The sequence below is a fragment of the Wallemia mellicola genome (assembly GCF_000263375.1).
Source record: "Wallemia mellicola CBS 633.66 unplaced genomic scaffold WALSEscaffold_1, whole genome shotgun sequence".
In the NCBI taxonomy this organism is placed as follows: Eukaryota; Fungi; Basidiomycota; class Wallemiomycetes; order Wallemiales; family Wallemiaceae; genus Wallemia; species Wallemia mellicola.
In genome coordinates this window covers 226,154-253,422 of record NW_006531958.1, presented here as the reverse complement: position 1 = coordinate 253,422, position 27,269 = coordinate 226,154, and the positions used below count along the sequence as shown (strand labels likewise).

The window sequence follows — 27,269 nt, the reverse complement described above, 5'->3', positions numbered from 1 at the left end:
AAAAAGAACGCTATATCATCTAAATGCGCAGCTATTGATAATGACTTACCACTCTTTATTGGTGCTAGTAAAGCAGTTCTTGATAACGTTATCTTTTGTCATCAAGAAGACTCAAATTGGCCGCTGTCTGAACCATCAGTTTTGAAGAAGAAGTTTGATGATATTTTTGAAGCTACCCGATTCACGAAAGCTTTAGATAATATCAGGTCGATCAGAAAAGAAAGAACTATCGACTTGAAAGTTCAATCGGAAAAGTTAAAAGCACTGACATCTGACAAGGAAAGAGCCAATAGACTGAAAGAACAAATGAACAAACTTTCTAATGACATTGATCAGAAACAGCTCCAATATGAGGAGCTTGGGATTGAAATTGATACCCTCTCACATGCAAATCGCGAATTATATGAGTCAGCTTCAAAGTTGACTGAGATTTTCTCAAAAGTTGAGACACTTGAACAACGTGAGAATATCATTCAAGATAACATAGCTTCTTTGAAAGTTTCAATGACTTTGCTTCATGATTCTGATCAAGATCTACAAATACGTCAGTCAAATTTCAAAGCACATTTGGATGAGCAAGTACGTCTAAAAGATAGTGAAACGAACTTATATCACTCTCAAGTTGAACAAACTTCGCTGATCAATCGCCGCCTACAGTCACTTCTTACGACTAGAGGTCAGTTAGAAGCTGAAGCCAACACATATGACAAAGATCTGCGCAATAGGTTCAGTATGATTCAGCGTATCGCCCGTCATATGAATATTCGCTTAGAGATGGACACATACGATAATGAGGAAAGTGCTGCATCTTTCCTTGAAAAGCTTCGTATGAGAGTCAAGAAGAGTCTCCATGATGTCAGTAATATTAGATCTGAAGGCACAGCAAAGCAACGTGATTATGAGCAAGAGATACAAAAGCTTGCTGGAGAACTTGCTGCAAAACAGCAAGCAAAGGTCAGTTTACGTCAGCAAATTGATGAACAGAATATAAAAAAGAGACGCTTACAATCTCAAATCGAAGATTTGAATTCAACCTATTCAAATATCGAAGGTATGAAAACTGATGTTCAAGAAGCACAAAATAGAGTGAACAAACTTAATCATGAAATTGCCTCACAACGTTACGAAGATAAGATATCTGATTTCAAATCATCGATACGCTCACTTGAAGATCGCAAAGATTCAAGAAATTCTGAGATGGCCTCACTTAACCTACAATCTGATGCGAGGGCTCGTTTGGGTATTAAGAAAACGGACCGTGATCGTAAATCAGACAGTATCAAAGGAGCTATTGATTCAAAGAAAGACTTGCTTGATAAATATTTCCATGGAGACTATGATGCCGAGACTCTCGAGTTATCCGTTGGTAGACTTTTCAGAGAGAAAGAGACTGAACTTGATAAGGAAAATACCAATTATAAAAACATCTCAAAGAATCTCAATCAGCTTGAAACAATGTTGAACTCTGAAAAACAGCGCCAAAAGAGCAAGAAAGTTGAGATACAACGTGAGTGTAAACATGTATGACAAATACGTACTAAATTCATACTAAAGACATTGAAAAGCGAATCGATGAAGCTTTAAAATCATCACAGACCGATGCAACGACCCTTGAAGAAGCCATAAAGGTAGCAGAAGCTGAAACAAAAGATTGTCTTACAGAAATTAATGAAGCATCCGGCACAGAAGGATTCTTGAAGAAAGCGCTTGAGATCGCAAAATCCAAACATCGTTGTAGATGCTGCAATAGAGGTATATCAGATGGAAATGAAATGCAACAATTCGAAAACTTCGTAAAATCACGTCTTGATAAACTCAACCCAAGTCAATTGTCTGAAGTAGAGAGTGATATGAACGAATGGCAGAAAATTCTTGAGGGTTTGAAGCTTCTCCTACCAGTTGCGACTAACCTTGAAAGACTCAAGACGGTTGAGGTACCATCACTTGCTGCAGCTGTTGAAGAGTTAGATGTTAAGCAAAAAGATACACAAAATCAAGCTAACGATGTTGAAGCTCGCATAGAAGGTTGTAAGAAAGCCACAATAGAACTCGAATCATTGAAAGTATTAGGTGGCGAAGTTTCTCGTATCTTACGCGAAGCAAAAGATCTTGAAAGGGAAATAAATTCTTTAGAGAGAGATCTAAAGGTATCATCAAATTCTACTCTTACTATTGACGAAATACAAGCAGAATTACAAGATATCACCTCGAAAATGAGATCAATGACTAATGAACTGAATGCATTGCAATCAGATAAAGAGAAGAAAACCAAAACATTATCAAATGAGCAAGAATGTTATCATGAGAAGCAACTAGCTTTAGAGCAATCACGTAATGCTGCAAGAGAGCTTGAATCATCTAAGGAGGCATTGAATGAGCTCGAAAATGAAATCTACAGACTAGGAGAACGTTCACGCCACTTGGATCCTGAAATAGAAGCGCTTAGCGGACCTAAGGATGCATTGGAAGAAGAGAAATCCAAACATCTTTCCGAGGTAGAAAAACAAGAACAAGAGGCTCGCAACAACTTGACTGAACATGAATCATACATTCAACAACTTGTCGCAGCTAACAAAAGCATCAAAGCGTACGTTAAGGGAGACGGTATCAATAAATTGGCAGAAATTGTTGAGCAAATTGCTAATCTGGAAAATGAAGAGCAAGATTCCCGTCAACGTGGAGAACAATTGAATGATAACATTAAGAATTATGAGAAGACAGTAGCATCAGCTAAAGAGTCGGAAAGAAACTTGTCCGATAATATTAGGTATAGAAAGTTAATCGCAGAGTTGGAAGAAATTAGGGATCAAATCAACAGCTACGATCTTGAAGAGACCACTAAAGCTAAGAGACAATTCGATGAGATGTATGACGAGTCGAGATCCAGAGAATCTGAAAAACAAGCTCAACATTACGCACTTGGTGGTGAACTTCTCAGTGAAAGAAAACGCGTGGAAGGTTTACAAGACGATTTAAAAACTGAGTATAAAGATATCGACTACATACATCATCGTCAACATGTTGCTGTCACTGCTTCGACGCTTGCTAATGATGATTTAGAAAAGTATGCTAAAGCTTTAGAAAGGTTTGTTTCACATAACTGAAGAGAGTGTTCTCACTAATTTAAATACAAAGTGCTATTTTGCAATTTCATGGGCTTAAAATGGACGAGATAAATGATCAAATTCATCATCTCTGGCAACGTACTTACCAAGGTACAGATATAGATACAATAGCAATCAGATCCGATGCAGAAGGTGCTCGCGGTGGTAAATCCTACAATTATCGCGTGGTAATGGTGAAAGATAGAACCGAAATGGACATGAGAGGTAGATGCTCAGCAGGACAAAAGGTACTGGCATCAATCATTATAAGGTTAGCATTGGCAGACAGTTTCGGTGATAAATGCGGTATTTTGGCACTCGATGAGCCAACTACAAATCTGGATCAGGAGAATATACAATCGCTTGCATCCGGTTTGGCTGAACTCATTAATGAAAGAAAACAACTTGATGTGAACTTCCAGCTTATATTAATTACCCATGACGAGGAGTTCCTCAAATATCTCAGTCAGTACAATGTCACAAACTTCTATTGGAGAGTTGGTAGAGACGAAAATCAATGTTCTATCATTCAAAGACAAACTATTCCAGGAGCTTAATGTATAGTTATATACCAATATCATATTTATATAAATTGCATTCATGTATTTTTATATCCATAATCTATTGTATTTCAATAGCCAATACCCAGTCATTGTCAATAGTGCCAGATGTAGGGGGATAGAATGCCATAACTTTGTTATTGTCATCCAATTCGTAACTGTTTTCATCTTGAGATTGTCCGGTGCGAGTGTCGTACCACTTAGTTGAAACAATTCCTGTTTCATTTGACAAGTCAACCTTGAAAGCATCACCGAAACCAGTGTAGACCCAGTAAAGTTTGTCACTTTTCAAAGCTCCAACACGTCGGTTTTCAGCATATGCAAGAACATCTTCACCTCCATCGATTGATTGAATAAACGAACGATCTGGCTCCATGGAGAAGAAAACCTCAGGCTTTAAATCCTTGAAGAGGTTTTGCAGGTAAACAACCTGACCAGCTGCTTCGAAGTGAAGGCCGTTTCTCCATGAATCATTAGGATCTAAGTTGTTTTGAGGTTCGATGTACAACCTTGCTTGATCAAGGTTATAAATTGGATCATAGAATTGCCAGATGGAATGTGCACCATAGGTAATTCCAGCAGATCCAGCGAAGAAACCATTATAGAGACCATGTCTGACTTCACTTGCTGTCCAGTACCTTTGATCAGCTTCGAAGGCAAGACGAGCACCCTCGTAGTGATTTTCGAGATCAATGACACTTCCATCGAATGCTCGTCTCATATCTTCAATGAACTCGTAGTTACGGACTGAGTTCCATCCAACAATTGCTTCGTTTGGTGGGTTGATACCTGGAACAGAATGACCAGATTGGACTGCATTCATTGAAACTTCATGAGTTCCATTTAGATAATTACTACCATAAGCGAGTGGTAAACCGGTTACATTGAGGTAAGTGTTGGTTGGATGGTATATAACAAACAAATCTTCTTCACCTTCCTTCATACCGTCAACCATCGAAGACCATACATCGCGAGTGTCTTCAATTTCAGGCAACATAGAGTAAGGATCTTGATCTGGATTTGACTCATAGTTATCTTCGTATTCCTCTTGGATATCTGGTAAATCACACGCCCAGTCACCATTGCTGTCACCTCCTATGATCTTTGGTAGACCTGGATAGCGGTTGCTTATGAATCTGCCAAATTCTTTTGCATTTTCGACGTTGAAAAGTTTTGGTTCACCTCTCCAACCACAGTTGACGTATCTACCCCAGGTGGGTACTAATGCGACAAGGATACCTAATAACATTTAAACATTGACATCGTGTCAATCTATAAACCTACCATAATCAGTAGCCCTATCGATTACATAATCGACATATTCGAAATATTCTTCGATAGGTTGTGTAGGGTCTTGATTAACTAAAGGAAGCTGGTTATAGTAATTGCTATGAGTAGTCCCATTCAGTTCTGCTACCGCGACAGCTTGTATAATGTTAAAACCCTTTTCTGCTCTGTCACTCAAATATAAGTCAACATCTGTCTTATTAAGGCGATGAAAAATTTCCCAGGCAGTGTCAGCTTGCCAGAAGAAAGGTGAACCATCGACTCTTTTAGATAAGTAACGACCTTTTGTGGTAATTGATAAACTATCCCAACTATGTCCACTTTCTACTGGTTTTGCTAACGTCAAGGCAAGACAGCCTAGCGAAAGTAATAATTTAGGTAACATTTTAGTTGTGTTAAGTTAAGGCATTTTGATTGAACCATTGCCAGATTAATGCTTGATAATAGTTGATCCATGATCATGAGAATACGCAAGGCAATCTTGTTCCTAATATTCGATCATTTTATTCTGGTCCCATGATGACTGACTCTTCCAATCACCGAAAAACCGCATTCTACATTTTTGTTTTACTTAATTCTAATCAACTATTCTTTCACAAGTCTATCGGCAATGTCACCAATTGAAAAAGTAAGGGAAACAAAAACAACCAAAGAAAATCCGTAATCCAAAGTTGAATGATAGTATAAAAGTGTTTGCATTCGGGATATCAAAATAATGACCATGAAAAAATAATGATTTGAAAAACAAAAGTTATAGCCCCACGCGGGGCTCGAACCCGCAGCCTTGAGATTAAGAGTCTCACGCTCTACCGATTGAGCTAGCGAGGCTTGTGTTCGACTTGAACTTAATATAATCCAGTTGCATAATCTATGCAGGAACGGTTACGTCATAATTTCATCAATTTGCAACTTCTCAAGACATTTTACGACACTAGTCAAGAAACGCTTCCTACCAATTCAACATGCCATTCAAATCCTCATGCTTTAAGAAGTATTGATGGACGCAGTTTAACTTTGTATCGTCTTAACAATATATTTAGATTTCATCATCATCATCATCATCATCATCATCATCATTTGCAACTTCTGAAGCAAATTCTAGACGTATATGAAACAAGTATCTTAAAAAACTTTGATAATCTAAGACAAACCATATTTAACACTCTATATATCTGAAAAGGCGGTTTAACAAAAACTACTCCACGAAAAGTCACAAGAACCCCACCAAAAAAGTTTAAAACCGTAAATATGAACATGAAATATCGTAAAATAATTATGAGACAGAAACAGAGAGATTTTAGATTTGGAAGGGTATCTCCTTAAAAACCAGTAAATAAATTATGCAGGTGAGACTGAATCAAGTGATTGTCTTTCAGAAGCAGTGATGAAACTAGCGGCAGTCGTCGCGACAGTTGTTGAACTCTTCTTATAAGTATTATTACTACCAGGATAAATTAAATCAGGACTACGAATTGGGTTGAGCGGACTAGTGCCGATATTATAACTACGTAAGGATTGTGTTGTAGTTGAATCATAACTAGCTCTACGGGAATTAGGTGCTAGTGCTCTAGTTGAGAATTCATCATCGTCTAGCTTCGACGAAGAGTGAATTGAAGATTTCCTAATTGAGTTGTCAGCCTGTTGTAACCTTCCTGCATTTGAAGACGCGAGTGTCATAATAGAAGCATCATCGTTAGGTGGTGATAACGGCCTAGGATTATTGTGAATCTGTGGGCGTGTGTACATAGGTGGATGATTATAATGGTTATAGCTCGTAGATGGCATATTTTGTTGGCTGAGAGACGGCGAGGGAGCCTGAGCGATATGAGCTACTCCGTCATGTGCGTCAAGTGACAAAACAGTGGTTGGCTTTGTGCTGGCTTTGCTAATGAAGGTTTTAGATTCAATATCATCACTATTATTGGTGTCTACAGATTGTGAGCTAGAGTTCGTAGTGAAAGTTAATGATTTCGTGCTATTGAGCGGTTTCAAAGAAGCGTCTTCATCTGCTCCAGAGAGGCTATCTGGGCGCTTCAAAGTAGAGAACGAGTTGTGCGATACGATTCCATTCAAAGTTGATCTACGTTTAGTGGATGGCTTGTAGGTATCGTCTAGCTCGTAATTTATCGAAGGAGAAGGTGGTACGTTGGTAGAAGAACGTCTGCCTAACCTTTTCGATAGCCAATTCATTATTGGCTTGCGCTCTTTCCTTTTAGAGTTTGGTGTGTGCTGATCTGAACTCATATGATGATTGTAAAAGTCAGAGTGACATGAGTGATGGAAGTATAAATAAAAATAAGGTAAATATACATTAAATGTGATAATATACATATAAGCTAAGTTGTTTGTAGATCGCCTGACTATTTAGTAATACGTTTGAGTTCAACGAAGAATTCGTTACAAATCTGAGAGATGACAAGTGGATAAGCATTGTATATGCACTTAGACAGATAACAACTCACCTTACATCTGCCACCGGTGGCTTGTTTCATTCCATCTCGTTTGCAGAGATATGAATGGTTACAAGGGATAGTAGTATATTCTATAGCGTATTTATTACATATTAAACATTTATCATCATTTATCTCGTCAATTGTCATCGCCGTATATCTTGAACAACAGCCACGATGAGTAGAATAGATAAATCGATAATAAATAATATAAAATCAACGAAACTGAAATCTTTTCTATTATCAGAGATGAGATACACTCCTAATAAAGATCTCTTACCTGCATCAACCACTATAGAGCAAATTCAATCAAATCCAGACGCACTGAGACCATCTCCATTTCAATTTAGACAGTCAAAGTCAACAGGCAAATGGCATCCACCACGTTACTCACGTCGTCAACAAGCTGATCTCGTTAAAGAAGCTAGAATAGAAGGTTTATTGCATTTACTACCAACTTCAATAAAGAGTAGTGTAGATGATATAAATCTAAACAACAGCGAGAAACCTTTCAATTGGCAGGAGAAAGCTGCGTTTGATGTACAAGCGAAGTCACCTCGTGCAGTAGCAGAGAAGAAGTTCAGAGGTAGCCTCTGGGAGAGGAATCAACCAAAGAGACAAGCTGCTATAGAAGAGAATATGGAGAGTATGCAGCAAAAGATAGAATTCTGGAAATTGGTACGTCTTTCTTCTCTGCTTCTCTTTTTGCGTAGTTTACTAACAAACAAACAGGATAAAGAACAACGTAAGAAAAAGCATACACCACCATTACCATTCTAAAAGTTTTATTTATACATTCCTATTATTTACTTTCTTCTTACTTTACTGTCATTATGTCGAGGAATTTCAAAGTAAAAGTACCAGCTACTTCCGCTAATTTAGCCTGTGGTTTCGATTGTTTGGGTGCAAGCTGGGATGATATCAATTTAGAGTTGACAGTATCACACGTGCCATATCCAGCCAGAAAACACACAAGCCCGATCATAAGTTACACTGGTGAAGGCGCTGGTGAAGTGCCTCTAGATCCATACAAGAATTTAACAACAAGGGTTTGTATATATGTACTCAGATGTCACGATATTTTAGAATTTCCGGATGACTTGAATCTCAAAGTACATAATGAGATCCCATTCGGCAGAGGATTAGGTAGTTCAGGTGCAGCCGTCGTAGCCGGTGTGTTATTGGCTGACGCCTTGGCTGATCTCAAACTCAGTCCTTCTAGACAGTTGGATTTTGCACTCATGGTTGAAAGACACCCGGATAATGTTGCAGCAGCACTCATTGGTGGATTCGTCGGTAGTTACCTTAAGACACTCCCAGAGGGTGTACTTGACCCATCCTCCGTTCCTATGTCTGAAGTTCTTCCGGAATACCCACCGGACGCAAGCAAAGACTGGGGAAAAAAGCCACCAGTACCACCTAAAGACATTGGACATTGGTTGAGATATGGATGGGCGTCTCAGATAAAAGCTTTGGTTGTAATTCCGCAGTTTGAATTGTCAACTGCAAAAGCGAGAGGATGTTTACCTGAGCAATATTCAAGACCAGATGTCGTGCGTACAAACAAAATACAAAGATATTACATATTAACGTAGTTTAGGTGTTTAATTTACAGCGTTTAGCTGTCTTAACAACTGCACTCTCTATTACACCACCAGATCCAGACTTGATATGGGAAGCGATGCAGGACAAACTCCACCAACCATACCGTTCAGAGTTGATTCCAGGATTACCAGAAATTACTAAGACATTGACGCCAAAATCACACCCAGGTTTACTCGGTATTTGTCTCTCTGGTGCAGGTCCGACTATTTTAGCATTGCATACACACAATCATGAGGCGATAGCGGATGGAATATTCAAAATATTCGCCAAGAATAACGTTAAATGTAGAATGGAAGTCAAATCTATATCAGAATCAGGTTCAACTGTGTCTTTCGAATAAATAATTCCTTTGTTAATTACTATCATGAGTTTGAGTTATGCAGAATACCACGATGAGAGGCAATTGTCAGATATAATGGATTTGATAGATAGCGAATTGAGTGAACCATACATAAATATGACTTATAGATACTTTCTACACACTTGGTGAGTATATGAGTCTATTCTGTCATATCTGACGACATCGGCAGGCCTCAGCTTACTTTTCTAGTGAGTTTGATAAGATAATATAAGCCACATTAATAGCTTGGTAGGCGTATGATCATACAAAAGCTGTTGGAGTTGTAGTATGCAAGCAAGAACGACACAAATCAGGTCTAATGAGAGGATATATAGCCATGTTAAGCGTTAGAAGTGAATATAGAAAGAAAGGGATAGCTACAAAGCTAGTCAGGATGGCAATAGATGAAATGATATCGACAGGTGCAGAAGAGGTTAGTTTGGGATATAATATCGCTACAATTACCTAATAGACAACAGATAATACTAGAAACAGAGGTAGATAATAATACATCAATAGCGTTTTACAAGAGATTAGGGTTTATGAGAGAGAAGCGTCTATATCGCTTCTACATGAATGGAAAGGATGCTTATAGGCTATGTCTACCTGTATCACCTAACGAAGATGCTTACACATGATTATTTTAGTCCAACAAATCGAATTCAACGTCGCCATCGTTTAGACCAGCTTGCATGTCTTCTTGTTGATTACGCAAGGAATTGTAATGGTGCTCCTGATCAATCTCCGCGTCAAGTTGCTTAGATTCACCCATTTCTAACTTAAGAGTGTCATCTTGACCCTCTTCGACACTCTGAGCGAAAAGAATACCCCTCCGCATGTTTGATTCGGTAGGGAAAGGAACGTTAAAGACCTGCTGAGAGGGGTGTTGTATTGTGTCAGCACTATTTATAGTTGGTGGTGCGTGTGTAAATGCAGAGAGCTTTTGAGCGTATTCTAATAATACATTGTCTGGTATCTGGTCTATTATGGAATGTTAGAAGGCATTAGAAAAAGAGAAAGAAGACTGACTATTCTCAGTTGCGCGTATACGCTCAATATCTTTATCGCCGTCTTTGAGTATTTTGTCTAAGTCTTTCTGAGAGGATTGAAGTATATGAAGGGAGGATTGTATGTTTGATTCTAAATCTACGATATCATTCTCTAACTCTGTGATAAGTTGCTGTCTATACTCGTGTTCTCTTAGTTCTTCCAACTGAACTGCTAATAACTCGTCTAATCTACTCAAGCTTGAAATTTGGCTGGCGTTCAATTTGAGCGGTTTAACGGCTTGGCTGGATATCGAAGAGAATATTGACTGACTAATAGCGTCAATTTCCTTTATTGTATTCAAAACACTATCTCTCGTCCGCTCTTCCACCATCTGATGTTGGAATTACTGAACCAACAGCAGAAGCTGAAAAATCAATTCATAAAAACTGATGGCGTTAGAGCCTGGTATGATATGTCAGGCAGCCCCGTAGAGCCTTTCATTATTGGTATAGGCGGTGGTACTGCATCGGGTAAAACATTCGTAGCACAGTGAGTTTGTTTATATCTATATGATATATAGTTTATAACACATAACAGTGAGATAGTTAAACGCTTAAAGAATGTACAATCTATCGCTATCATCTCTCAAGATAGCTTCTACGGAGAGAGAACACCAGAAGAAATTGAACTGGGTGAGTGTATTGTATATTCTACGCACCACCTCATTCTCTATTAAGCTCATAAGAATATGTACGACTTCGATTCCCCTCAAGCTATCGATATGAGTTTGTTCACTTCCGTTCTGCATGATATCAAAAAGTGCAGAGCAGTGCAGTTGCCAGTGAGTGACGATAGGCCCTTACGTCATTTCTCAACAAATAAAGAACTACTCTTTCGTTACTCACTCACGTCTCCCTCAATCTACATATCTCTACGGTGCGAGAGTCGTCATAGGTGAGATAAGCTCAGATCGTTGTTTTGTTGACTGACGAATAAATTTAGTGGAAGGAATTCTCGTCCTTGTGGGTAATTAGCATACCATTAATCTTCTGTTAAATCGCACCAGACTGATCCAGCACTGAGGGATTTATTCGACATGAAAGTATTCGTACAATGCGATTCAGATGTCATGTTAGCAAGACGTATTAAAAGAGACGTTGTTGAAAGGTCAGATTAGCATACCATCGTTTACTTCTTCGCTGAAATAGCATACAGAGGTAGGGATGTCGACGGCGTTCTCAATCAATTCCTTAAATGGGTAAAACCATCTTTTGTAGGTGTTATTATTGCACTTCAGCATAACACTCAACTATGACCTGCAGGAAAACTTCGTCCTGCCATCATCAAGGCATGCCGACATAATTGTTCCTGGTGCAGCCAACTCTGTGGCTGTAGACCTAATCGTCACACATCTCAAGCAGCAGCTCACACAACGCTCTCGTTTCCTTCGTAAGGCTCTGTCTACTGCCTCACCAAGCTGTTCGGATTTACCTCCAAATGTGAAGATCATTGAACAGACTGCGACACGTAACGTAAGAATAACTGCGCTTGGGTATTCCCAACTAACAAAAGATAGGCACTACTTACCATACTACGCGATTTGGGCACTTCACGAACGAGGTTCGTCGAGACCGTTGACAGGCTTGCCGCACATATCGCCCAAGAAGTCTTTACCTTCCTTCCTCATAGATCACGCACTGTTACAACTCCAGTGTCCGCAGAATATGAAGGCAAAAAGCTTGACACAGATGTAAGTTCTGTCGTCATTTTTCATAACTTATTAACATTGTTTTTAGAATCTCTGTGCAGTTTCCATTCAGAGATCAGGAAGCTTGTTTAATCACGGTTTACGTAGAATATTTCCGGCTGTTGCACTCGGTTCAGTGCTTATCCAACACGACGATGCTAGCGGTGAACCAGCACTTTACCACCATTCACTCCCACAATCAGTGAAAGACCCTAAGACATCATCACAAACATGGGTTTTGATTACTGACGCTCAGATTGGTACAGGCGCAGCTGCTTTCATGGCAATTAGAGTCTTGCTCGATCATGGCGTTCAAGAGAAACATATCATTTTCCTCTCATTTTTGGTAGCTAGACGCGGTGGTGTTCACGCTATAAATTCTGCTTTCCCAGATATCAAAATCTTGACAGCAGCTGCAGATCCTCTCCTCCGTGAGGTTGAGGTTCCGATAAGCCATGGAGATTCCGCACAAGTACCTCATCACCAAGGTGAGAAGGTCGATGGTAGAAGAACAAGTGTTATTAGCTTAGAACAGCCTGCACGTAAGAAATACTGGCAGATCGTACCTGGAATGGGCAACGTAGGTGACAGATATTATGGTACCAATTAATTTCTATTCATTATGGACTTACAATAATTTCTCTTTACCAATGCATTGATATTTTCATTACAGATACAGATTCACTTAACGGGATATACATTCAGATCGTTAGTGTTGAAACCCTGATGGATGTTATCGAAACAAATGTCGCACCAATATGTTGAATTCTCGGCACCCAGTCTGTCTTTATATGTGACTAGAGCTGCTTGCTTCTTATCGCAAATTCCACAGATTGGTTTCTGAGTCCTATCAAGCTTACTAAACTTGTAACGGGGTAATGTCTCTCGGGTACCCTTCAACCTGTGTCTTCTTAATAAAGGATTGTGGGAAATGTAATACGTACCGTACGCCAGTTATTTGGAGGGCATGCTCACAGCCACCAGAGTGAACCATCCAACCAAATCGACCGGTACGTATGGGAAGCTCTCCCAGTGGAACGTTTTCGATGGATTTGGTTGAAATATCTCTAAGCGATAATTGTTTAACAGATTCTTCATAAGTCTCCCAACCCTCTTTGCGTTTATCAAGATAGGCGACCGCCTCAAAGACAAAACAACTGCTTTTATTTGAAGATGCATAGGGTGCTCCATCCGCCTCGCATTTTAGCTTATCACGAAGATGTCCTAATGTATGTTTCGAACTAAGGAGAACAACATCTGTGCGTTCAAGTATACCATTCAAAGTTGGCACTTTAGATTCTACTTCAATTACAACAGTTGAATAGTCCCAATTTTTACCTCGTGCATCTATACTTTGAGTTTCTGCAGCGTTTACATCCCCTTCATCTGTATTCCTCATGTAATATTCCGTCATACTGTCATGTCTAGATTGTGTTAGCAAACACGCAGAAAGAAAAAACACGGAAAAAATAGCATACTCACTGAAAGCATCTCTGGGGTGGTTCAAAAATGTCTTTTATTTCATTTGCTTTGTCAATTGTCTTTGGTTTCCGCCTATTCTTGTATCTATCGCTATGATCCTTAATTGATTGTAATAAAGGGGGTGACGAGAGCATCTCATCATCTTCTTTGCGTATATTCTCGATATGTTGATTGATTATATCCTCATTTATGTCATTATCAATAGTTGGTTTATTCAAACTACGAGCGTGGTTGATAAAACTGTCTATATCAATAGCCTGACTGGATGGACCATAGCTATTCTTCTCATTGAATGTGGGTAGGTGTCTGTAGAATCTGTTTATCATTTCATTTGTTGCTTTCTAACGATGACGACGTGAGCGTTTGGAATAGAAAGTAAGCAATAGCTAACAAAGCTAATAGATCAGATTTTAGATACGATTTCTATCAGACGCCTTCTATTATTGAAATCAGTCTCTTTGTGAAGAACGTCAGAGAAGAGGACGTTGATATCAGCTTTGGAGAAAAAGAGGTGGGTAATCTGGTTGTTGAAAATCTTATAGTCATAACACCATCTAGTTAAATGTACAGTTCAAAGATGGTAGACAATTCAGTCTCAATCCGCTCAGTTTCGATATCAAACCAACTGAATGCAAATACACGTTAAAGTCAATGAAAGTGGAATTAATACTGGTAAAATCACAGGAGGGTATAAACTGGAATTCACTCGTTGGTGATTCGAGCTGTGAGTCGATGTTCTCCATGAACAAAGAAAATGCTGAGACATGTAGACAAAGAAGCACCAGCGTCAACATCTACAGCATCAACAAGTAAGCCATATCCATCAAACAGGGGAAAAGATTGGAATAAAGTCGCACTCGATGATGAAGAAGAAACTAACGATGGAAATCCAGACGATTTCTTCAAGAAACTGTTCGCTAATGCAGATGATGACGTGCGTAAAGCTATGATGAAGTCCTACTCAGAGTCAGGCGGTACTTCACTCTCAACAAACTGGGAAGAAGTCAAGAAGGCTAAAGTTGAAACTAAACCGCCAAGTGGAACAGAAGCTAAGAAATTATAAATTATTGTATTAATAAATATTATATCACCGCTGTTCATCTTCCTTATTAATTGAATCTTTGCCATATTCCTGTATCCATTCTTCTGTAGACCAAATCGCTCTATTACCTTGACCGACCATTTGGGCAGCTTTCAATGGCTTAGCATAGTTGCATTTAATGACTTTACCAGCTAGAATGTTCATATCCATATTGTCAATTGCGTTTGACGCATCCTGTGCGTTATCGTACTCTATGAAACCGAATCCTCTATGCGGGTTCTTACTAAACTTTTCCTGTGGCTCTGGTAATTGTATATCTAAAATGTTACCTTTATTACGTCAATTAGGTCATATTTCTGTCAGAATACCCACCAAATGTAGAGAATGAACCAAATAAACCATCTTTATTGACGCTGAAGTCAACGTTACTAACCCAAACCGTTCTTTTTGCTTTGTTCTTCAAAGAGTCTCCACTCATTTTCGTTATATCTTGACAATTCGGAAAGAACAGGAGATTATAACTTTAGCGCTAACGATGATGACGCATTTGAGAAGTCTGAGAAATATAAAGTGGGTTTTTATTTTATTATGGTATTAATCTAATATCTTACTAGTACTAAACGATTCTCTACAACACAAATTCGTTCATTTGCCAATGAACCACCAAAAGTTGAATACGACGATAAGCAAGTGAAAGTAAATTGGGAGAGTGGCAGAACATCTAGTTTTCATAATATTTGGTTAAGGGACCATTGCAGATCACCTCACTCGTTTCATAGCATAACGAAACAAAGGCTGGTGAATACATCACTCATACCATCGAATATTAAACCAATCAATATAGAATCGACTCCTTCTGGTTTGTCCATCAAATGGAATGACGGTACAGAGCAACCAAGCTCTTATCCTTGGAAATGGCTCTATCAGTCAAGTTACAATCCTAAACTAGTCGATGATACTCAATTAAGGAAGAATGAAAAAGTATTATGGGACTCTAGAATCGCTAACAACCCACCAACTATACCATATGAGTTTGTCATGAATGATGATAAAGGTGTCTTGAATTGGTTGTCTAAAATTGTTAGTACATTCTGGTATCTCATAAACTTACTTACTAATACCCCGACTAAGGAAAAATACGGTATTGGTTTTGTTGATGGTGTAACACCTACCGCAGAAGCAACAGAAGAGTTAACATCTCGTATTGCCTTCATTAGAGAAACCCATTATGGTAAATTTTGGGATTTTACGGCAGATTTAAAACATGGTGATACCGCTTATACAGATATCGCATTAGGTGCACACACTGATACAACCTACTTCACTGATCCGATCGGTTTACAACTCTTCCATCTCCTCCAACCAGCAACTAGTGGTGGTGGTGAAAGTCTATTCGTTGATGGCTTTTACTGCGCTCAACAATTAAAAGAAAAGGATATTAACGCTTTTAATACACTAGTTAATACACCTATCCCTGCTCATTCTGTTGGTAGTCCAGAAGCTATCATGCTTCCATCGCAAAGATCTGGATACCCAATTATTAATCTTGATAACTTAACACAAGATTTGTTGCAAATTAGGTACAATAATGATGATCGATCGGTTATGACAAACCTTCAACCAGAAATGATCGAAGAATTTTATAGAAGTTTAAAACTTTGGAGTGAAATTATAACTGATAGTGCAAATGAATATTGGACACCACTATCCGCCGGTAGAGTAGTTTTGTTTGATAACTGGAGGGTCTTACATGGAAGGGCAAGCTTTAAAGGGAAAAGAAGACTTTGTGGTGCTTACATAAATCATGATGATTATGCAAGTAGATTATTGACCCTTAAGGAAAAATTTTTGGACGAGAATTTGAGGAACACTCATGGAACATTGTTTTAAGTGATTAAGTTCTGAAATTAACTATGACATTCTATCAAAAGTTAATGCTTGTTGTATATAAATTTTTATCAAAAAAATACAAACTAATCACTGCGGTTGTAGTGCCTATTGCGGTACGGTACCAAAATTTAGCAGGTTTTTGACGTCAATCTGAGTTAAAGACGGAGATAACGCTAAAAAATCTTGTGATAAAATTACGTAGTTTTTTTATTACCCTTTTTCATTGTATTCTTTTCATTCGTTTATTAAATTAGGTCTAAAACTTGGATAAATGACGTAAAATATGTGATATTATAAAGAAATTTACTAAACTTTATTCTTATGGTGCTAATTTAAAATAAAATGCGGAGTACACATAAAAAAGATCGACATTAATTTTGAGAAGATTATTCTTTTATCACGAAAAAGGTAAGACAAGAACAATGTCTTATAATTGCCATATGCCATAATTCAGGTTCATGCCGTTTAAAAATGGAAAATTAAAAATCAGATTTAGAGTTTCCAAACTGATCGAATTCAAATCACTTCTCTTGAGCTAAACTCTAAAACGAAAACCAGGATAGAGTTTAAAAAAATGACTAAGCATAATTCAATAAAGGTAAATGATTTATTGGATTCATCAAAAGAACCACGTGAATATAAGTTAATCTTATTACAAGAACCAAAAGTTGCAAGAATGTCTTCCTTTAATGAGAAAAGACCTGTCGATCCACCTGCGATAATTGAATTAGAAATATATGATAGATTTGGAAATATAGATGATGAGTATGTCTCTTATCATTCTCATTAATTCAGTCTCTAATACTCTTTAGCGCCCTTCGATCGCCTTTCTGGGTTTTGCATGTAGTTTTAGATGATAGTAATAGAAGTTTACCTAAACCTCAATCACAAATATTACAAGGAAGTTTGACTTCTAGCGCACATTATTGCAAGAAGGACGCTAACCGGTATGGTTGCTTCTTTTATTTCAGGTACGTCACATCTTAACGCACACTATTATACATCAATACTTACAAATCAAGCGATCTCACACTCACAACTGAAGGTGTTTACCGGTTGAAGTTCTTATTGACGACGGTATGCCTATTACCTAATATGACTCATAAAGATCCTCTACCCGTTTTAGTTGAAGCTATTACAAACCCATTCACGGTATTTACAGCTAAAAAATTCCCCGGTATGGCTCGTAAGTTCAATGAAACGTTCTTTTATGAGTTCTTTTGCTAAATAACAATCAGCCTCATCGGAGTTAGCAAAAAGTCTAGCTTTACAGGGTGTAAAAATACCAATTAGGAATGAAGAGCGAAAACGAAGTCACAAAATCGAAGACCAGCAAAACTAATATTTATACCATAAATAAACAAGGAAATCACTAAAACGTTTGCTTTTCAATTAAAAATTTTCTTTTAGATTGATATCATCTAAGTTTTACCAAAGAAACTTGAAATTGATCTAAGAGTTGATGGTTTATCAAATCCACCATCTGTATTTTGGTCATGTGTGGAACTAGCGTTCGAACTACTTGGCTGATGGCCAGATGATTGTCTACCGAAAAACCAAGAACCAGAAGATTTATGAGCTGTTGTTGGTGTAGGTACGTCCTCATCTGTTGGTAGTGGGGGTAACTTCAATCCTTTTGGTTTATCCTCTCCTGAGCTATCCATAAATTCCCTCAATGCTCTCAGAGCATTATCTGAGGATAGCTTAGCTTCCCTTAAGGTATCTATTTCTTTTTTCATTCTTTGTAACTCATTTGATAAGTTAGCGTTCTCCATTTGTAGATTGGTCATATCAATAATTTGTGAACTTCTATTACTTGAAGGTGCTTGTTGTGGTTGTAAGTGGAAATCTTTCAAGTTCGTCTTTGCATTGTCTGCTGACATTGATGATAGCCTTTTGTGTGATTTTATTGATGCGCGTTTCTATTAATTGATTAATGAATAGTGCAAAGGAAGACAAAATAAAGCTCACAGATAAGTTTGCTGGTTCGTTTAATATGAATGATGAACGCTTTTGTTCAGTTTCTTGTCTTTTACGTGATTTATCTTGCTCTTGTTGTTGTTGCTGTAGTTTCATGACGCCATTTCTGGATTCTTCAACTCTTGTCCTGAGTTGTACGATAATTTCCTCTGCATCGACTCTCGCTTTCTTTTCATCATCTAGCTCTTGTTGAGTTATTGACCTTGATTCACTTAGTTTTTCATTCTCTGTCATTAAAGCAACATTTTCAGATCTCAAATTCGCTAATTCTTCTAATATCTTCTGTCTATCTCTAGCTGAATTATCTAAGTCGTCTATATCTGATGCAATACTAGAATCTGGTGGTGTACGTAAACCAATTTGTGACATTCTTTTATCAAACTCCTCTACTGATTCAACTGGTGTAACGTCCTCAACTTTCGAATCGACAGTTTTATCATTCATTTTAATGAAGTCTTCCTCTGCATCGTCGAAATTGTCTAAAGACTTTCTAGTTGAGATTGGTGAATTAGAGAGCTCTTGTTGTTCGTCCAACTGCGGTGTAGATAAACTCTCTGTGTTAGCTTTACCAACGTTATCTATTTCATTGTCTATTTCGTTATCTATTTTCTTATTTTCTATTTCTTCATTAAATTCTGTCATAGTATTTCTTAAAGGAGTGCCTAATCAAATGTCACTCCTTTCAGAAAACTTTCGTGTTCGAAATAAATCAATTTTAATTTCATTAATCCCTTGAGGACGCTAAACTTGCTATACCTTTATGTTACAAAGCAAGACTTTACAGAAAGCGACTCAACCTAGGTCTACTAACTCTAGCCCAATAGCTGCTATGAGTAAGGCGACAGCTGCATGCGCACCAGTAGTAGGTTATAAACTCTCCTTTCATTTACATCTCATTTACCATCTAAAAGGCGAAAGCTTACGGTACGTGTGTAGCGTCATCCTATGAGGACATTACAAGGGGTGCCTGTCAATCAGAGTTCGAGGCTTTCAAGAATTGCGTCACTAAAACTGTAAGTTTCAGCTTTCTTTTATCTTTCCTAACTAAGTAACGACCCGTAGATGGGAAGAAAATGGTAAATCTTAATAATATTCAATGCATTTTTGTATTTTTACTTAATTTGTATATACACACATATATATGTCAATAAAAACGTCTTTTGGGTATTGGTATCCTAATCAAACAGTCTCTTACGACTGCTTTTCGGCGGCGATGGAAATCTATCACGACTAATCATTATGTTCTTCATCATTGGCGTTAATCCTGACTTGTCAGTAGTAGACCCTATCTTCGTCGTTGGTCTCTTTGGTCTGTATTCGCTCTGTGTTCTCATTGCCTCTGAAGGTGGTCTACGAAGCTTCCCGGACGGAGTATAAACAGCTGGTTGAATCCGAGTAGGTGATGGCGCGCTTTTTCGCTTAGGTGAAGTCGTAGGCGAACTATATTGTGACTGAGACAACGAAAACTGTGTTGTTTTCTTCGCTGAGTTTAGTATCTCCTTCTGTTGATACTCCATTATCCTTTTGTTTTGCTCCTTCAAACGGAATCTCACAGCAGCTTTCTTTGTCGCTTCATTCTCTTTCTCACTTTCACTCTCACTGTCGCTTTTGAGGTAGCTTCTGCGACCCCTGGTGTAACTGTCAAGGCTGCTGTCACTGCTCTCACCCAATTCAACTACATCTTTACTGATGTCTGAAACGAATGACTTATTGATGCTTCTATCAATAGTAGGGCTACCATTGGAGCTTGAGCTTGAGCTCGAACTCGAACTTGTTGGTGTATATCTACGCTTATCACGTGCGTATCTGTCCCTTTTGTAGTCCTTTGTCTCATACTCACTATATTTCTTCTCTTTCTCTGTCCAAAATTTATCAAAGCTATTCTCATTCTCGCTTTCATCTTCATAACGCTTCGCAAGTACTCTACTGAGTTCTTCAGAGTCACTGCTATCATTATAAGAGTTTGAGAGGACTTCTGCATCATCTGAAGATATATTTGCGACATTCGGAACGCCAAGTGATGATCTCCTCCTAGCTTTGCTGTACTCAACACTAGATCTTGGTCTGGATTTTGAAAGTGCTGTAAGAGATAAGCATCTTGATAGTTATAGATGACAACACGTACATTTGAAATTACTCGATTTGGGAGCATATGAAGTACGCTTTTCGAGTATCTCAACCGAATCATCACTTTGATCATCACTACGACTAGCCGAATCATCCTGCCAATCGTTATCGTCTGATAGTTCAACTCTATTCGACATTTCATAGTAGTGTTTTCGGGTATCTTTGTATAAATCCTCATGATCAGCATGTAAATCTTTATCAGCGATAAGGAATGCTTCTAAATCTTCTTTATCTTTAATCATACGTTGTTTCTGCATTAATTGTTGGTGTTGTTCAAGTAATTCTCTCTCATGTTCACTATTGTCGTCTGAGTTGTCTTGATCATCATCACCATCAGTTTTAGATCTACCACCGAAAGTAATCCTTTCTAAATTCCTCAAGTGACCTCTATCTGAAATAATCTCACCAGTTAAGATATCAACTTCGTCGTCCACCTCTGCGTCAATATTGCCATATTTTGCAGCTATTAAATCCCAAGTATTTCCTAACTTTAAATTTGATATATATCTTTTAAAGTTTACGTCATCTTCTGTATAATTCTTCTCTTCTTTAGATTTTGCTAGTTCAGTGAATTGATCTGGTGGTTTATAATCTTTACTATTAAATGGTTTAGGAAAGTAACTCATATTAATAAATAAATATAAACTTTTTTTATCTTTTTTCTATCAATTCTTGACGGTCGTAGTAGAAATAAACTTTTAACTTAAACGCTCGTAGAAATGCCTGGTCCATCAAGGAGGAGTAGAACAGGTGCATCAAAGAGAGATATACATAGAGCATCACGTACTAGAGCTCGTACAAAGGATCTTGATCAGGTTCAATTGGAAGATCTATTACCTGAGAACAAGGCAAAACTTGAGAATCAACCTTTAGATGAAACTCTGCCTGGATTAGGTCAACACTACTGTATTGAAGTGAGTTTCTAGTTTCTTATTTGTTTAAAAATTTATCGTCCAACAGTGTGCAAGGTATTTTGAATCAGACGTTGCACTCAAGGGACATACAAAGACTAAAGTACACAGGAGACGTCTAAAAGATCTCAAAGAACCTGCTTACACTCAAGCAGAGGCTGACGCTGCTGTCGGTTTAGGCGTTGATAAGACACAACGGAGTTTGAACAACGACGGACAAGCTATAAAAATAGACTCTTAATGTACTTATGAAATTGTATGTATCTATAGATTATTTATGCAAACAATAGTGGAAAAATAATAAAACCCCGTAAGAAATACCATATAGCGTTCTCAATTTATTTAAAGGCATGAGTTATCGTAGAAGTTTGTACCATGGGTCGTAGCTTTGATAACACCTTGTCTAATAACAAAGTCACCGAATGATTCATTTTCTAATCTCTCCAATGCGTAGTTCTTGATCAATGGGTTGAGTATATCCAAAATCTCCGGCTCTGTGACTGACTCCTTGAATGGTTTTGCTAATCTAGTACCATCTGATGCACCACCCAATAACATCAAGTATGTACCTGGTGCCCTACCAACGAATGCAATTTCACCCATCCATGGTCTAGAGCATCCATTTGGACATCCAGACATTCTCATAACGATCATGTCATTTCTTAATCCGTTCTTTTCCATGATCTTTTCAACCTTTCCAACTAACATTGGTAAGTAACGTTCTGATTCCGCCATTGCTAATCCACAAGTTGGTAATGCAACACAAGCTGATGATGATAATCTCAATCCTGTGTAAGTGAGTACATCTAACTTGTACTTGTGAAGAAGATTCTTGATGGTTTCCAATTGTGATTCCTCAACATCAGAGATGATCAAGTGTTGGTTTGCCGTCAAACGGAATTTACCCTTGTGGATCTTTGCCACCTCACGTAAACCAGTCTTGTATTGAATACCATCGATTTCATCTTGGATACGACCATTTTCCTTTATAATATTGTGAGCCAGTTACTTTCACTGTTAAACTACACTTACAACAAACATAGTGAAGTGCCACTTGCCATCTTCACCTTGAGCCCATCCATATTTGTCAATGTTAGAGTCAAACTTGTATGGGCGTGTCTCTTCGAGTTTGTATCCGAGGTATTCGTGGAGCTTGTCAACGAATCCAGTCAATGACAATCTATCAATTGTGTACTTCAGACGAGCGTTCTTACGGTTTTCGCGGTTACCATAATCACGTTGGACCAACATAATCTTTTCAGCAACATCATTAACCTTGTTTGGTGGAACGAAACCGATAACATCACCAAGACGTGGGTAAGTCTTCTTATTTGAGTGTGTAACACCCATACCACCACTAAAGAGAGTAAGCAAAATGTAATTAAAAATAATGTAATACCCACCCAATGGAAACGTTGAAACCATCAAGTTGACGTGTCTTCTCGTTAACGATAGCAATAAAACCAACATCATTGGCGAAAACATCAACATCATTGTGTGGTGGTATAGCAACAGCAATCTTGAACTTTCTTGGCAAGTAGTATGGACCATAGAGTGGTTCATGATCAACAACAGATTCACCTGCTACCTTCTTACCATCTAACCAGATTTCACGGTATGCTGATGTTTGTGGTAAAAGATGGTCACTTAATCCCTTGGCTACTTCATGAACAGTTGCGTGCAAGTGTGAAAATGTTGGGTTCGTTGATGCGAGAACATTTCTGTTAACATCACCACATGCGGCAATTGTATCCAATGTTGTCTTGTTAATTGCTTGCATAGTTGCTTTCAAGTTACGCTTGATGACACCATGGAATTGGAATGTTTGTCTTGTTGTGATTTTCATTGACTTGTTGGCATACTCATCACCAATTCTGTCAAATGCTAACCATTGTGGACCATCACAAACACCTGCTGGCATACGAACTCTAATCATGAAACTGTATGCTGGTTCCAAACCTTCATTCTTTCTGTCCTCTCTAATATCACGATCATCTTGCATGTATGTACCGTGGAATTTGGTTAATTGAGTATCAGCTTCAGCGATAGCACCAGTAGACTCATCAGCAAGACCTTGCTCAATCGTACCACGTAAGTAGTTTGATGCGATCTTTATGTGTTCATTGGTGACAGGTTCAGGTTCCTTCTCAGTAACCTCAACATCATCAACGCCTAAGGCTTTCCAAAGCTTTGGTTCCCAGATCTTGTAGCCAGTTTGTGGTCCATCTGGGTCTTGATCGTCACCTAAACCAAGGTCAGCGAAGCGGATACCACCAAGCTTCTCAAAGCGTTCATCCAAATCTTTACCTGGACGGTTGTAGAAGTGTGCGTCTTCAGCTCTTGGCCAGTAGTGAGAGTCACCCATACCGAATACACTAAACTTGACATCACTGAAAGTCTTTGATGCATCAGCTTGACCAAGTAAAGTGGCAGTCGTCTTGAAAAAGTTTCTACCATTTTGTGGTGGTTCACCTTGACCAGCGGTTGAGGTGACAAAGACAACGTTCTTCTCAAGCTTGATGTCTTCTAATGGGAAATCATCCATAGCCAGAGCTCTAGCTGCGACACCACGAAGCTTGGCACGGACACCAATACGTTTAGCTAATTTCTCAGCATTACCACCGTCAGAAGCGAACAAGATGAGGAGAGGTGGTCCATCCATATTTCCAAGAAGTGAGTCCAAAGCTTGCTGAGCCTTTCTCTTTTGAGCATCCTTCAAACCTTGACCTTCTGAGCCAACGAGTTGTGGTGCAAGTTGTGGCTTGGCTTGGACATAGTTTGCTAAATGGTTTTGACGATCAAGGAAGTCTTTCAAATCTGACTTAATACGCTCTGAGTCAAGGGAGAAGATTTCATTGGTTTCCTTGGCTGGGTTCCAACGGTACAATGGCCAGTATCCGACATCAACAGCGGCCTTAGTGTCCTTCAACATCTCAAGTGGTGTTGATTGTTCTGATGTGTATGGCAAGTAAGCAAGAACGATAGATGGACCATCATATTTGTCAGCTTCAATGAGGGCTTGAAGAACTTGGGTGTATGATGAGTAAACGGCAACAGAAGCAACGTAAACATCGCCGTAGTTCATTGCGTAAAGACCAACATCCTTCTTACGCTTAGATGGATCTTGTGCGTTCCTTTGGTGGTATGGCAATGAGTCAATAAGGAGGACATTGATATTCTTGCCAGAAGAGATAACTAAAGATTATAAGTTTAATGATATCGAAAGAAATTAAAAACTCACCGTGGTGAAGACCTGAAAATCCTGCATCATGTGACCAAGCATCGGAACCAATAATCCAGCGGGATTGTGAAGTAAGCAAAGCAGTGTTTTGCAAGATATATGGAACCTTTGGATGTGATGGTTTCTCATTTTTGAGAATCTCAATTGCCTTGTTGGCGAGAGCTTGGCTGGTCTTCGTGTCATCTTTCTTAAGAAGCCATTTTGAGAAGGCTGCGTGAAGCTCGTCTGATACGCTGTTCTTGGAAGCAATCAACTCTGAAATTGCATTGATAACTGTCTCCCTCTTGCTGAGGTTAGCGACTGTAGAACCAAAGGCAAATTCAGGTGAGGTGATATCAATACCTTCTGATGGAACTTGATCTGGAGAGTTGACGACAGCCAAGTTTTCACCGAAAATTTGTTCCAATAATTGAGTGTACGACTTTTCGTGTTTTGGTACGTAAACATCGTAGTTAGCTTGAGCGGTTTCTGAGAGCTTGCCGTAGAGTTTTCCATGTTCAGGTTGATCTTTGCTGAGGTTCGTGAGAACAGACTCGGCTATCAAACCAATCTTGTCCTGGCTGACTGATCCAATGACGCCAGAGAGAAGCTTTGGTAATTCTCTGTCTGAAGTGCTGAACGCGCTGATAACATCGACGAAGAGCGGTGCAAATTGATCAACTTTCTTAGTGACTTGTTCAAGAACAGCGACACGCTCAACTGAAGCTGGGATAAGATCAAGAAGGCGTTGGTAATCCAAAGGACGGTAAGTGCTGAGAGCAAGAACACCGAACTCAGAATCCTTGTTAACAAAGTTAAGGAAGGCAGCTGAGGCGGAACCGAAGATAATGAGGATAGTCTTTGGATCTGAAGGACCGGTATAGAAGGATGTGCGCTGTGGTCTACGAGTAGCAATGAGTGCCTGAAGGGCGATAGCATCAAATTTATCGAGTTGCTTAGCAGACTTGTTTGAAGGCAGATGAGCGACACCGTTAGCATGTACGCCGTTCTGTGCTGCCTTCTCATTTTGAAGGAAATTCTTGAGATCTTCTTGTGAAATTTCGCTGAATCCGTCGATCGGAGAATCTTCAAAGACGTGGATAACAGATGAATTGAGCTGAACAGCCAATTTAGCAGCAATGAGGGCGTGGTCATGTGCTTCAGTGACTGTAGAGGAGTAAATAATAGGAAGACCAGATGAACGAAGAGTGAGGATGTCTGACAAGTCGCCGGCTTGTTCGATAGACAAATTGAAAATGATAGGTTCGTTATTCAAGTCCTGGGTCAAGGTGATGATCTCGTTGATAAGTGTAGGGTCAGCCTTTGCAGTTACTGTGACCGGATTTGCACCGTTGAGGGACTGTCTGAAGGCGGTATCCACCGGCTGAGCTCTAGTGTGCAAAGTAGCAATGTTTGGGTGGTTGAAGAGGCCAGTGTCACTTTGTAAAACATCGTATGTCTGACTAAAGGAAGATGGCTCGTGAGAAGGTGGCAAGACAGATACCAGAGTCTTAGAACTGAGGTAAGCGATCCTGCCAACCACCTGTGATGTTAAGGTGGACATTCTTTATGCTGTGTAAGTAAGTGCTCCGTTATTTAATGTTTATCTCACATTTTGATTTTCACCGTTGAAGTCAGAGAATATAGATTGCGAGCTCATTCAATGAGCGAGTCAAATCGTGCTGATTATTATTATAAAATAAAAATCTAAAATTTAAATATTCGTTTATTTATGCATTATATTTTATATTATAATCTATACATTATTCCAAAAAAGTCGACAAGAAAGTTCGATATATTCGGATTCTTTGTTATTGCTTATATTAAGTTAGCTTGAACATTTGGGTTATTTGTATCACCCTCTGCTTCCTATACTGCCTTTAAAAGCCTGTTTTCCAGTTAGACATGAAGATTTTCATTATCAGCACTCACAGCAATCGCAATCGAATGGACATAAAGGTGTGTCACCTCCAATATCATCATTCATCTTAAGCTCGTCAAACGTGTATACTGAATATCCATCCTCAGTCTTCTTTCCTGTGGATTGTCAACGAAGTAAGCAGTTATTAACTCTATACATACGCCCGCTTGTACCCCTAGAATCTGCAAAGTCATCCTCCTCATTTGCTTTCTGCTTCTTCTCTTTCTTCTTCTCAACCTTTTCTGGCTTTTCAGGTTTAGATGAGGTGGTATCTACGACTGTAATAGGAGCAGCTGATGGTTCGCTTTTATCATTCTTCTCCTCCTTGTCGTTACTTTCTGCATTCTTCTTCACCTTCTTTGCTTTCTTCTTAGATGAAGTTGTCTTCTCAGTTGATGTTTTATCTTTACTAGATGTACTTGTACTAGCACCAGAGAAAATATCATCAATTTCGTTTGATTTACGCTTCTTATCGTTATTAGACGGTTTGGCTGCTGATTTTGACATGTTGCTAGTAATAAAGAAAGGAAGAATGCTGAATTCATAATATATTTTATCATACACTCATTTTGTTCATTTAATTCCTTCGTCCACCCCTCACTATCTTATCCTC

The 27,269-nt window shown here is 38.7% G+C and overlaps 18 protein-coding genes and 1 non-coding gene across 19 annotated transcripts; 9 read left to right on the top strand and 10 right to left on the bottom strand.

Moving 5' to 3' along the window:
* Positions 1–2,743: 2,743 nt before the first annotated feature.
* On the bottom strand, positions 2,744–5,484 carry WALSEDRAFT_66852 (hypothetical protein). Its single transcript, XM_006955749.1, has 3 exons — positions 4,949–5,484; positions 3,132–4,903; positions 2,744–3,080 (listed from the first exon to the last, which is right to left on the bottom strand). Exons 1-2 carry the CDS (start codon positions 5,334–5,336, stop codon positions 3,726–3,728), a joined length of 1,566 nt encoding a protein of 521 aa, XP_006955811.1. The 5' UTR covers positions 5,337–5,484; the 3' UTR covers positions 2,744–3,080; positions 3,132–3,725.
* A 222-nt stretch (positions 5,485–5,706) lies between these two features.
* WALSEDRAFT_t6 lies at positions 5,707–5,779 on the bottom strand. Its single transcript has one exon. It is a non-coding gene; the product is annotated as a tRNA-Lys (tRNA).
* A 417-nt stretch (positions 5,780–6,196) lies between these two features.
* Positions 6,197–7,178, bottom strand: WALSEDRAFT_59037 (hypothetical protein). Its single transcript, XM_006955748.1, has one exon. It carries the CDS (start codon positions 7,139–7,141, stop codon positions 6,290–6,292), a length of 852 nt encoding a protein of 283 aa, XP_006955810.1. The 5' UTR covers positions 7,142–7,178; the 3' UTR covers positions 6,197–6,289.
* A 472-nt stretch (positions 7,179–7,650) lies between these two features.
* WALSEDRAFT_61801 (hypothetical protein) lies at positions 7,651–8,181 on the top strand (the record flags this gene model as incomplete). The annotated part of the gene is made up of 2 exons (XM_006955747.1): positions 7,651–8,079; positions 8,134–8,181. The coding sequence occupies 2 exons, from the start codon at positions 7,651–7,653 to the stop codon at positions 8,179–8,181; spliced, it is 477 nt and encodes a 158-aa protein (XP_006955809.1).
* A 53-nt stretch (positions 8,182–8,234) lies between these two features.
* Positions 8,235–10,223, top strand: WALSEDRAFT_42080 (homoserine kinase; the record flags this gene model as incomplete). The annotated part of the gene is made up of 5 exons (XM_006955746.1): positions 8,235–8,954; positions 9,002–9,492; positions 9,537–9,555; positions 9,600–9,780; positions 9,826–10,223. 2 exons carry the CDS (start codon positions 8,235–8,237, stop codon positions 9,344–9,346), a joined length of 1,065 nt encoding a protein of 354 aa, XP_006955808.1. The 3' UTR covers positions 9,347–9,492; positions 9,537–9,555; positions 9,600–9,780; positions 9,826–10,223.
* Positions 9,371–9,984, top strand: WALSEDRAFT_14313 (putative acyltransfersase; the record flags this gene model as incomplete). The annotated part of the gene is made up of 4 exons (XM_006955607.1): positions 9,371–9,492; positions 9,537–9,555; positions 9,600–9,779; positions 9,826–9,984. The coding sequence occupies 4 exons, from the start codon at positions 9,371–9,373 to the stop codon at positions 9,982–9,984; spliced, it is 480 nt and encodes a 159-aa protein (XP_006955669.1).
* On the bottom strand, positions 9,850–10,741 carry WALSEDRAFT_66847 (hypothetical protein). Its single transcript, XM_006955745.1, has 2 exons — positions 10,376–10,741; positions 9,850–10,327 (listed from the first exon to the last, which is right to left on the bottom strand). The coding sequence occupies exons 1-2, from the start codon at positions 10,725–10,727 to the stop codon at positions 9,990–9,992; spliced, it is 690 nt and encodes a 229-aa protein (XP_006955807.1). The 5' UTR covers positions 10,728–10,741; the 3' UTR covers positions 9,850–9,989.
* Positions 10,723–13,935, top strand: WALSEDRAFT_59033 (armadillo/beta-catenin/plakoglobin). The gene is made up of 10 exons (XM_006955744.1): positions 10,723–10,885; positions 10,934–11,028; positions 11,074–11,177; positions 11,221–11,290; positions 11,339–11,358; positions 11,403–11,503; positions 11,552–11,609; positions 11,659–11,868; positions 11,913–12,086; positions 12,133–13,935. Exons 1-10 carry the CDS (start codon positions 10,731–10,733, stop codon positions 12,691–12,693), a joined length of 1,548 nt encoding a protein of 515 aa, XP_006955806.1. The 5' UTR covers positions 10,723–10,730; the 3' UTR covers positions 12,694–13,935.
* On the bottom strand, positions 12,133–13,981 carry WALSEDRAFT_66845 (hypothetical protein). The gene is made up of 3 exons (XM_006955743.1): positions 13,566–13,981; positions 13,028–13,507; positions 12,133–12,984 (listed from the first exon to the last, which is right to left on the bottom strand). The coding sequence occupies exons 1-3, from the start codon at positions 13,889–13,891 to the stop codon at positions 12,765–12,767; spliced, it is 1,026 nt and encodes a 341-aa protein (XP_006955805.1). The 5' UTR covers positions 13,892–13,981; the 3' UTR covers positions 12,133–12,764.
* On the top strand, positions 13,913–14,628 carry WALSEDRAFT_61795 (SGS-domain-containing protein; the record flags this gene model as incomplete). Its single annotated transcript, XM_006955742.1, has 4 exons — positions 13,913–13,920; positions 13,968–14,076; positions 14,124–14,289; positions 14,336–14,628. 4 exons carry the CDS (start codon positions 13,913–13,915, stop codon positions 14,626–14,628), a joined length of 576 nt encoding a protein of 191 aa, XP_006955804.1.
* Positions 14,629–14,685: 57 nt separating this feature from the next.
* On the bottom strand, positions 14,686–15,061 carry WALSEDRAFT_10100 (RNA-binding domain-containing protein; the record flags this gene model as incomplete). Its single annotated transcript, XM_006955579.1, has 2 exons — positions 14,686–14,936; positions 14,980–15,061. Coding segments are annotated over 2 exons (333 nt in total), but the record flags the coding sequence as incomplete, so codon positions are not given.
* A 75-nt stretch (positions 15,062–15,136) lies between these two features.
* Positions 15,137–16,606, top strand: WALSEDRAFT_59031 (Trimethyllysine dioxygenase). Its single transcript, XM_006955741.1, has 3 exons — positions 15,137–15,177; positions 15,222–15,687; positions 15,739–16,606. Exons 1-3 carry the CDS (start codon positions 15,143–15,145, stop codon positions 16,495–16,497), a joined length of 1,260 nt encoding a protein of 419 aa, XP_006955803.1. The 5' UTR covers positions 15,137–15,142; the 3' UTR covers positions 16,498–16,606.
* Positions 16,607–17,071: 465 nt separating this feature from the next.
* On the top strand, positions 17,072–17,839 carry WALSEDRAFT_61792 (hypothetical protein; the record flags this gene model as incomplete). The annotated part of the gene is made up of 4 exons (XM_006955740.1): positions 17,072–17,262; positions 17,310–17,468; positions 17,520–17,683; positions 17,736–17,839. 4 exons carry the CDS (start codon positions 17,072–17,074, stop codon positions 17,837–17,839), a joined length of 618 nt encoding a protein of 205 aa, XP_006955802.1.
* Positions 17,840–17,918: 79 nt separating this feature from the next.
* WALSEDRAFT_26701 (hypothetical protein) lies at positions 17,919–19,119 on the bottom strand (the record flags this gene model as incomplete). The annotated part of the gene is made up of 2 exons (XM_006955739.1): positions 17,919–18,419; positions 18,469–19,119. The coding sequence occupies 2 exons, from the start codon at positions 19,117–19,119 to the stop codon at positions 17,919–17,921; spliced, it is 1,152 nt and encodes a 383-aa protein (XP_006955801.1).
* A 42-nt stretch (positions 19,120–19,161) lies between these two features.
* Positions 19,162–19,630, top strand: WALSEDRAFT_59030 (hypothetical protein). Its single transcript, XM_006955738.1, has 3 exons — positions 19,162–19,339; positions 19,389–19,490; positions 19,540–19,630. The coding sequence occupies exons 1-3, from the start codon at positions 19,238–19,240 to the stop codon at positions 19,555–19,557; spliced, it is 222 nt and encodes a 73-aa protein (XP_006955800.1). The 5' UTR covers positions 19,162–19,237; the 3' UTR covers positions 19,558–19,630.
* Positions 19,592–21,278, bottom strand: WALSEDRAFT_59029 (hypothetical protein). Its single transcript, XM_006955737.1, has 2 exons — positions 20,603–21,278; positions 19,592–20,557 (listed from the first exon to the last, which is right to left on the bottom strand). Exons 1-2 carry the CDS (start codon positions 21,228–21,230, stop codon positions 19,653–19,655), a joined length of 1,533 nt encoding a protein of 510 aa, XP_006955799.1. The 5' UTR covers positions 21,231–21,278; the 3' UTR covers positions 19,592–19,652.
* On the top strand, positions 19,592–21,800 carry WALSEDRAFT_66837 (bud site selection-related protein). The gene is made up of 2 exons (XM_006955736.1): positions 19,592–21,518; positions 21,565–21,800. The coding sequence occupies exons 1-2, from the start codon at positions 21,324–21,326 to the stop codon at positions 21,754–21,756; spliced, it is 387 nt and encodes a 128-aa protein (XP_006955798.1). The 5' UTR covers positions 19,592–21,323; the 3' UTR covers positions 21,757–21,800.
* WALSEDRAFT_30758 (sulphite reductase hemo protein, beta subunit) lies at positions 21,281–26,300 on the bottom strand (the record flags this gene model as incomplete). Its single annotated transcript, XM_006955735.1, has 5 exons — positions 21,281–21,518; positions 21,565–22,499; positions 22,548–22,872; positions 22,919–24,710; positions 24,757–26,300. Coding segments are annotated over 4 exons (4,303 nt in total), but the record flags the coding sequence as incomplete, so codon positions are not given.
* Positions 26,301–26,615: 315 nt separating this feature from the next.
* WALSEDRAFT_55861 (DUF1764-domain-containing protein) lies at positions 26,616–27,163 on the bottom strand (the record flags this gene model as incomplete). The annotated part of the gene is made up of 3 exons (XM_006955734.1): positions 26,616–26,623; positions 26,668–26,772; positions 26,818–27,163. The coding sequence occupies 3 exons, from the start codon at positions 27,161–27,163 to the stop codon at positions 26,616–26,618; spliced, it is 459 nt and encodes a 152-aa protein (XP_006955796.1).
* Positions 27,164–27,269: the final 106 nt, after the last annotated feature.